This window comes from Salminus brasiliensis, chromosome 9, assembly GCF_030463535.1.
Source record: "Salminus brasiliensis chromosome 9, fSalBra1.hap2, whole genome shotgun sequence".
Lineage (NCBI taxonomy): Eukaryota > Metazoa > Chordata > Actinopteri > Characiformes > Bryconidae > Salminus > Salminus brasiliensis.
In genome coordinates, this window is record NC_132886.1 from 10,006,768 (window position 1) to 10,016,792 (window position 10,025).

The 10,025-nt window shown below is 40.2% G+C and overlaps 1 protein-coding gene across 1 annotated transcript in view; it reads left to right on the forward strand.

Moving 5' to 3' along the window:
* ccs (copper chaperone for superoxide dismutase) overlaps positions 1-8,810 on the forward strand; it is an 11,193-nt gene extending 2,383 nt beyond the window's left edge. The window contains exons 4-8 of the mRNA XM_072687359.1: positions 247-421; positions 1,430-1,490; positions 3,494-3,571; positions 4,944-5,047; positions 6,473-8,810. Coding sequence (XP_072543460.1) covers positions 247-421; positions 1,430-1,490; positions 3,494-3,571; positions 4,944-5,047; positions 6,473-6,626 — 572 coding nt within the window. The 3' untranslated portion in view covers positions 6,627-8,810. The remainder of the gene's footprint in view (positions 1-246; positions 422-1,429; positions 1,491-3,493; positions 3,572-4,943; positions 5,048-6,472) is intronic.
* Positions 8,811-10,025: the final 1,215 nt, after the last annotated feature.

The window sequence follows — 10,025 nt, forward strand, 5'->3', positions numbered from 1 at the left end:
GCTGCAGTCTGAGGCTTCAGAATCAACCAATATGGTTGACATGGTTTTCCACTTCCCCCAAACTAAGCTGATCAGACAAGACATGTTTGGCATCTAAGATTATTCTTTTTAAGCATGGGGTATCAAGCTCACTGTATGTGTGTGTATGTGTGTGTATGTGTGTGTATGTGTGTGTATGTGTGTATGTGTGTGTATGTGTGTGTGTGTGTGTGTGTGTGTGTGTGTGTGTGTGTGTGTGTGTGTCAGACCTGGGTGCTGCTGTGGCGATGCTGAGTGGGGCAGGGCGGGTGCAGGGTGTGGTCCGTTTCCTGCAGCTATCAGAGGATCGCTGTTTAATTGATGGGGCGATTGATGGGCTGGACCCCGGAGCTCACGGACTGCATGTACATGAACTCGGCGATCTCACAAAGGACTGCTTGAGGTACTGTAGCCTCTGCTTTTGGCTTGAAAATAGAATTTGAATATGAGAAGTGGCTCATTTAAAACAGTTCATTAATAACTCCAGTGAACAGACAGTGCAGAGATCTAATGAAAGTGAGATTTTTGGATCTGTGTCATATATTCAGTTTTGTGTAATTAAAAATTTTAATAATTATAAAAATAATAATAATTATTAAATTGATTTTTAATTGGATTAGTGGGTGCTGTTTGTTTTATGAATTGTCATTGTTACTTTGATTATTTGATGCCTTTGCTTAATTCGTTAATAACATTTGGAAAAATATCGCTGTTTCATGTTTTAAAAATTATCTGAGAGGGTTTTGTCCAAAAAAAATAGCATCCAGGTCAAATTAGCACCCAAAATTTACCAACAATTTACCAGTATTCCACAATCAGCAATACATATTGTTAATGGCAACTTTACAGGAGAAAGAAACCCATGTTTCCAATTATTTATTGATTATTAATTAGAATACTAACTAGTATAGATACGTATTGTAGATTAAGGTGTCAGTGCATGTTTAAAACCGGTTGTTGTTTGAGTATGCAGTGTAAAAGAGAGGAGCTACTCACTTCTGATAAAATTAGTATATTATTATTTTGTGTACTAACATCCCAAACCCACACTATTAAGATTAGTATATAGACAGTCAGTTTAAAACTTAAGCTTAATTATGCAGAAGTTGAGGAAAATTGGTGGAACTGCTCTTCAAGTTATGGAAAACGAGTGGATGTTTTTGTAGTTGATGGTGTGGTGTTATGGTGTGGTGTTACGAGATGGGGAATCTGACACAGCTGTGTTCTGCGAAGTCGTGAATTTAAACATGCCCTCTGGTGGATCACTCACGACTGAGGACATTTAGCAGATTTTCTCAGTGGACTTTAGCACATAATTAAACGAGACTTACGTCTGCGCTTGATTTGTAATGGCTTAATATTTGTATGTGTCTGAATGTGAGGATAATCAAATGAGCTGTTTCATCTTCAGCTGTGGAGAGCACTATAACCCCTTTGGGAAACAACACGGAGGCCCAGCGGACACAGAGAGGGTACAGTTACTTTTGACTCAGTGCAATTTTAGCATCACTGTGCAGAACTAAATGCAGTGCAGTTTGCTAATGTCATGAGTTCACTGAGGTAGCTTCGCACATTCAGGCACATTTATAGCACCTCATGACTAAACACATTTTCATAGACAAATACATGACACTTATCCAACCTCTAGAGGTGCAGGGTGTTAGTGTTGCATTGCTTGTTTAAATGTAACTACAGTGGGGAAAAAAAGTATTTAGTCAGTCACCAATTGTGCAAGTTCACCCACTTAAAAAAAGAGAGAGGCCTGTAATTGACATCATAGGTAGACCTCAACTATGAGAGACAAAATGAGGAAAAAAATTCTGAAAATCACATTGTCTGATTTTTAAAGAATTTATTTGCAAATAATGGTGGAAAATAAGTATTTGGTCACCTACAAACAAGCAAGATTTCTGGATGTCACAGACCTGTAACTTCTTTAAAGGACACCAGAAACAAAATTGTAGACCTGCACCAGGCTGGGAAGACTGAATCTGCAATAGGCAAGCAGCTTGGTGTGAAGAAATCTACTGTGGGAGCAGTAATCAGAAAATGGGAGACCTACTAGACCACTGCTAATCTCCCTCCATCAGGGGCTCCACGCAAGATCTCAGCCCGGGGGGTCAAAATGATCACAAGAACGGTGAGCAAAAATCCCAGAACCACACGGGGGGACCTAGTGAATGACCTGCAGAAAGCTGGGACCAACGTTACAAAGGCTACCGTCAGTAACACACTACGCCGACAGGGACTCAGATCTTGCAGTGCCAGACGTGTTCCCCTGCTTAAGCCAGTACATATCCGGGCACGTCTGAAGTTTGCTAGAGAGCATTTGGATGTTCTGGAAGAGTATTGGGAGAATGTCTTATGGTCAGATGAAACCAGTAGAACTGTTTGGTACAAACACAACTCTGAAAGTCACAAACACGTTGTGTTTGGAGGAGAGTGAATGCTGAGTTGAATCCAAAGAACACCATACCAACTGTGAAGCATGGGGGTGGCAACATCATGCTTTGGGGCTGTTTCTCTGCAAAGGGACTAGGACGACTGGTCTGTGTACATGAAAGAATGAATGGGGCCATGTATTGTGAGATTTTGAGTGCAAACCTCCTTCCATCAGTAAGGGCATTGAAGATGAAACGTGGCTGGGTCTTTCAGCATGACACTGATCCCAAGCACACTGCCAGGGCAACAAAGGAGTGTCTTCGTAACAAGCATTTCAAGGGCCTGGAGTGGCCTAGCCAGTCTCCAGATCTCAACCCCATAGAAAACCTTTGGAGGGAGTTTAAAGTCTGTGTTGCCCGCTGACAGCCCCAAAACATCACTGCTCTAGAGGAGATCTGCATGGAGGAATGGGCCAACATACCAGCAACGGTGTGTGCCAACCTTGTGAAGACTTACAGAAAACGTTTGACCTCATTGCCAACAAAGGATATATAACAAAGTATTGAGACTTTTGTTATTGACCAAATACTTATTTTCCACCATTATTTGCAAATAATTTTTTTAAAAATCAGACAATGTGATTTTCAGAATTTTTTTCTCATTTTGTCTCTCATAGTTGAGGTCTACCTATGAGGTCAATTACAGGCCTCTCTCATCTTTTAAAGTGGGAGAACTTGCACAATTGGTGACTGACTAAATACTTTTTTCCCCCACTGTATATTAGTGTATGAAATTATTTTACATTTAATTTACATTGAGACTGCATTACATTGAGACTGCAGTGAGAGACTTTTATAATTAATAATATTAATAATTTTAGCCTTTTTAAATTAATAATAGTAATTAATTTATTTAAAAAAATCCTACTTAAGAATAAATAGTTAATAGTCATTTACATTAAAATGATCTAATTACTGCAGGCTTTTGATATTGATGACTATAGCTGTGTACAGGTGTACATTTCTGCCTCTATTTATTATATTTTCCATTGGGGGAGTAGACTGAAATGTGTTGATTTGTGTTTGTGGAGCAGCATGTGGGTGACCTGGGGAACGTCCTGGCCGGATCAGACGGCAGAGCCACATTCAGACTGGAAGACTCCCAGCTAAAGGTCACTCACTCGTCCTTCTTTCTTTATACTGTATTATTGGTCAGCTGATGACTTCCACATGTTCACGTTATTCAGATATCATTATAGATGCATAACTGGCAGTTTATATTATTTATTATAGGGAAATGACAGACATTCAGTAGTTTCAGCTCATACTGTCAGCTAAATACAGAGCTGCTTTAAGACTAGATACAGCAGGGATGACATGAAAGATTTCAAAACCTGATATCAGTGACCAAGGTGATCATTGCACCAAATCAGGTGATCATTTGTTAAAATATACTAATATAGTTTATTTAACCATTTCTGTTTTTATAACACAGACTCTAATCTACATATCATTTATATAATAACAGTATTACGCTTTATATGAAGGCTTTCTTCTAGACTTTGGAGCATTACTCTGAGTATTTGAGTCAGTGCCGAGTGCAAGTGGGGTCAGGATGTTGGATGATCACCACCCTACTTCATCACCAACTCCTCAACTCATCTCAAAAGTATTGGATGGAGCACCATCCATTATTCCATAAAACACAGTTCAATACCGGGGGGCTTTATACCCCTCTATGCACTAGGCATGGTGCCAATAGGTTCATGATTATCTGCTTTAGACTGTCCTATTTTATTGACAGTACTTCTCTATGAGGACAAGGCAAGCTGTGTGTGTGCATTTGCACATCTGTGTCAGCAATGGAAAGGATCTTTCCCCAGCTGAGCTGAGCTGAGTGATGCTGTGAGTTTGCAGTAAGCTTACCTTCACCGAGTGAAGTGGTCTAGAAGAGCTATAGTGATTTAACATTACACACACACACACACACACACACACACACACACACACACACACACACACACACACACACACACACATTTTTTGTAGTATTTGGGCAAAATGTGTCATTTGTCCAGTAAACCCTGGCCAGTGCACCTCTACTAGAAACTCACATAAGAGCAACACAATAAATAATTTTAAAAGTGGGGTCATCAGGCACCTTCTTCAGAATCAATATATAAATTATCATTTCAAAAGCATGCTTATGATTGCCATTACTACTAATATGATATGCAACTAAAACTGATAACCGTTCCATCCTAATTGAGCCTGTCATATCTGTGTAATTGGCCATTATATAACTCATATCTCCCCCACTTCCTCCAATCATGACCCCTTTTATGCCGAAATTACAGGCTATTTCCTGCTTTCGTCTGTAGACCAGCGTAAATGATGAGATCAGCTCGGATGTGCGGTGTGTGTTAGTGTATAGGACAATACAGAAGAGACTGTGTATAAATCTTTGAGGTGAACTGCAGTGTTCCCTTCAGTGTCTCACATGTTGTTTATCCACATGTTTGTTTGTTTTGTTTTTTTCTAAAGGTGTGGGATGTGATTGGTCGATCACTGGTGGTAGATTCTGGGGAAGATGACCTGGGGAGAGGAACTCATCCTATGTCCAGACAAACAGGAAACTCGGGACAGAGGTGAGGACAAGTGTGACCCCTGAGATAAACATATATATATCGTCCACCTAAAAATGGTGACTCTCCTTTAACAACATGGCTTTCTAAAGAATTCCAAAGGAACATTTTTAGCGACCCAAAGTTCCTCTATGCCATCACCCTCTTTTCTTTTCTGTGGTATGTGGTGCTGTGGAAGGGCACTTCTGTTTGTTACTCTAGATAAGAACGGGACAGACGTCAGGGATGTCCAGTCTAGAGCGTAAAGAGCCTTTGAGGCTGCAGGCTTTCATTTCAGCCGAGCAGAAGCACATGTGATCAGTTGTTTGAAGACTCTACAACTAAATAAACAAGTGGAATCAGGTGTGCCAAAACCTGCAGCCACACCGGACCTTGGCAGACAGGAGTGGACACCCCTGCTTTATGCTACATGCTGAGGTCCGCAGTATATGAGGGAAATAGTACATCTGCTGCAATTAACAAAATAATCATATATAGTCACATTTGGCCTCATTCATCAATATCTTCAATATCTATATTGGGAGAAGTCCTAATAAGAAGTCTACATCAGATTGATGGTGCATTTTGAAAGTGAAAGAAGTTTACAGCTCTGCTCTTATAGTGATGGATCCCGCTGTCCTCGTAAACTGAACAAATCCCAAATAAGGGAAAAAAAAGAATGCTTAAGTGGGTTTAAGAAAAAAATAGTCTCAACAAAAGTTGGTGAATGAGGTCCAGTGTGCTTTAATTTAGTTGTTAAACATAACCGTGCATAATTAATAATAATCAACATACAGTATAGTTTAACATAATTAAACTACCTATTAACATACGTGGTTCTTCTATGGCATCGCTTAAAGATCCATTACATTTCTTTTTTTTTTTTTTTAAAGGTACAGGACATCTAGGATACTTACTTAATATGCACTAATGAATGCATTCAGCTACTTTAGGTTACACCCTTTGCTGACACAGATGTGCAAATGCATACACACAGCCTGTCTAGTCCCTGCAGAGAAGTTCTGCCAATAAAACAGGACTCTTTGAAGCAGATAAACATGAATCTATTGGCACCATGCCTAATGCCAGGCATGGGCTAGAGGGGTATAAAGCAGTGGGACCATGCTCTCTGGAATGATTTTGCTCCATCCAGTACTTTTGAGATGAGTTAGAGGGTTGTGGATGAGGTGGGGTGGTGATCATCCAATATCCTGACCTGACTAACACTGACATTGTCACTGCGTGCAATCAGGTCCTCACAATAATACTCAATAAAGCAATAGAAAGCCTTCCCTGGACAGTAGAGACAGTTACTCCTTTTTTTACTAACTTTTTTTTAATACCCTTCATTCTGTAAGAAACAATGAATGAACATGTGTCCCTATACTTTTGTCCATATAGTGAGTAGTAAAGTATCAATGTCTCTCTGTCTTCTCTCTCTCTGTTTAGGCTCGCTTGTGGCATCATCGCTCGTTCAGCAGGCCTGTTCCAGAACCCTAAACAGATCTGTGCGTGTGATGGGGTCACTCTGTGGGAAGAGAGAGACCGGCCCATCGCGGGAAAAGGCCGCAGAGTCGCAGACACACCAGCAGCTAATTTATGACCGCATTTAAGAGCAGTCATGATTCATGATGAGCAAAGCGTGCACTAAAGTATGAAGACAGAATGAAGAAACCAGGGTCTGTATTCGTATGGGTAGGAGTGCTGATCTAGGACCTGTTCCTCATGGTAAGTTCATGTTAAATAAGGAAGTACTCAGGTCCTAGATCAGCGCTGCTGCTCTGAGAGGCCTTATGAATATGGCCCCAGATAAATTCTCCTAAACTACCACCTTGCCTTGGACCCTCTACGCTGGCCTGCTCAGAAACCAGCTGGGGTTTCTGTTGACTCAAACCTAAGCTGGTTTCAGTTTATGCACTTCACTTAAAAGCAAGTAGGGTCATTGTGCTCAAACCACTGAAACACTCTTCTACCCCACAGGAACAAACACACAGCTATATTGGAATATATGACATTTGCATGCCAAATTATTCTAAAATTGGCCATTTTCTAATATTAGACATATATTTCAGTCATATATGAACATATACGTGTAGACATATATCTGTAACACATACTGTATATGTAACAATATGTGATCTCGCATCTCCAAAGTTGCAACTTTACAGGAGAAGCAGAAACAAAAAACCCTTCCTAGTATTTAATGGAAGTCAATGTAAATATATTTTATTCCAACTCTCAGAATAGTGCAGTGGACTAAGGCACTGCCACTATGACACTATGACGATCGCTGGTTCGATCCAATTCAAATCTGCTGGTTTTAATGTCAGAGCCTGAGAGAGCACATTCGGCAGATGTCTCGCTCTCTCTCTGTCCCCGCATTACTTTAGTGTTATGCTATGCTATATGCTATAATTGGGAGTAAAGTTGTGTAAAATGTAAAAAATATATATTAGAAAAATCTAAAAATGGAGATACAAGGTTTGTATGACAGCAAAGATATGTATCCTAGATATATTACATATATGTACTATAATTGATATTTACTACATATATGTATTTACCTACCACTCAGGGTAATGTGTAAGATCCAAATCAGTATGTATACAGTATATGATACTTACATATGTATACAATATATATGTACATATGTTTTAAAATATATGCCAAATCCATTGTAGTCAGCATGTGGCCCTATACCTATATCTTCCTGATGCCCACTGCTGTCAAGATGCCCTCTTTACTGACAGCTAGGGAAATTATGTCCACAGCAGGCCAGTTTTACACTACTAAATGTAATGTAAATGCCTTTGAAAATCATCTTCTTGATGGAAGAATAGGATTTACATGGGTTCAGTAAATAATCACTGTGTTTCTGTAAGAGTGGGCAACATGACGAAAGTATACCATTTGATAAGCTGCAACCGGCCCAATGTCACATTTAAACATCACTATACTAGAAGTATTTTTTTTCTCCTTGGTGTCTTACTGTGCATCACAACATCTAATCAATCAAGACCACACTCTGAAAAGTGAAGGTGTGAGATGAATAGAAGAAGCACTTTTTTTCTTTTTTTCATGGCATTAAAGCCTTTAAAGCACCTTTATTTGTAAGAGTGCAGTGATGCTCTTCTGGACGTCCAGCATCATGCGGATTCAAACCCTGGACAAAATCCCACACAGTTAAATCTATGTGTAATGATAGCTGAAAGCGTGTCCTCAACAATATCATACAGTCTGATCGCTCAGTGCACTTTTGTAAAAATCAAAGCCATTTCATCTGTAGTCATGTTTTTCTGTTCTGTTCTGATCAGATTTTCTTCATTTTCATTTTTCCATCTGAAAGCTAACACTCCTCTATAGGTTGTCTCACAGTGTAGTAGTTATTGGGTTCACACCAACGGATTAACCAGTGCTCTGCCAAGTGCCCAGGTAACTAAGCTGGGAACTAATGACTAACTCATTTACAGTTTGACCTTTTTTTGAAGCTTTTGGGATAGAAATGAATCAGTTTTAGACTTTTAGTCTTCGGCTGATCGCTCTTAACAAATGGGAAAGGGGTGCAGAAATCCTGTGGGGACTTTTATTTTGTAGCGTTTACCAAATTTATCCATAATTTATCCATAATAATCACATTTCATTTGTTTAGTCTTTCATATGCTTGTAATGCAGCTTCCTGACATTCCTTCACTATTTAAATCAATGATTGAATAATTCCCTTAATGGTTAGTTATGAGCTTGTTGCCTGGTGTAGCTGTTCTCTATCTGATTAAACGTGATGAACGAGCAGGAGGTGTTTGCCTCGTCCCTCTCTCCTTTCTTCCTCTCGCCATCCCTCTCAGTGCAGTGGCTTTATGTCTCCCATCGTTTGGGGTCCTAGAGACCCCAGCACTGTGTATCATCAGCAGAAAATGACACCTTGAGCCTCACTTTTGCCAAACAAAGCAACTCATGTTTTATAAAAGCAGACTTTTATGGTGTTCTTGGAAAGAAAAGGCTGATGTTGCTGGTCTAGTCAGACTGTGTGTATAATTCTTGTGATCCGGAGCAGTGATTCTAGGGAACTTTTGCAGTGGAAGGGGACGAGGGTCATTAAAAATGTGTTGGCAGCCCTGGATACAGTGTCATTTTCTGAAGAGGAGCCATGTTGAAAGCATGTTTATCAGCTGATCTTATCAATTTTTGCAAAATTAGAAAAAGGTAATGAGCATCGCACTGATTGAAATATGTTATGTTAAGTGTGTAAAGTCTGAGGTCTCCACCACCACCACAGCCAGAGCTTACTGCCAGCAACTGGTATCAAGAAGTCGGTTCCCTGTCCCCTCCAGGATCAACACTCAACCTCAGAAAACAAAAACTTCAAACTCGCTCCGGCTGAAAGTGCTGTGTTATCTCCTGTCCTCAAGGATCTGAAGTTCTAGATATCTCCTCAACATTTCTTGCTGCCTTTAGTTTGTTATTGGACATTCCCCCACTTCCTTGAGGAACTTTTGGAAGTTGGAAGTCAATAGAAAAGGCCCTGAAATGGCTTTGGGTGTACTCCTTATGGTGCAAAGTAGTGTCCTGGAGGACCCTTTGGAAGTTCTTCAAGTTAAAAAGCGAAAGAAGGTTTCCTCAACTCAGAGTTTCCTCCACAGTTTTAACTTGAAGAACTTCCAAAGGATCCTCCAGGACACTACTAAGCCATTTCAGGGCCTTTGTCAGCCTACAGAAGAGGATGTGCTGATTTTAGCAGACTGTTTGCACTGAGCTGTTGGTGCAGCTCCACCAGTGTGGGTGTTAGGTACAGCAGCACTCTCATTAACTAAAGGCACTTCTAATGGTCCATCAGAGGATACGGCCCACGCACTTTATTTGAAAACCTGCTTAACAGTTTGTCATCCACCCCAGCATTTGTGGCATTTAGCTGATGCTCTTATCCAGAGCAACTTATAAGGTTACTCGTATTACAGAGGTGGGCCAATGTAGTGTTAGGAGTCTTGCCCAAGGACTCTTATTTGTG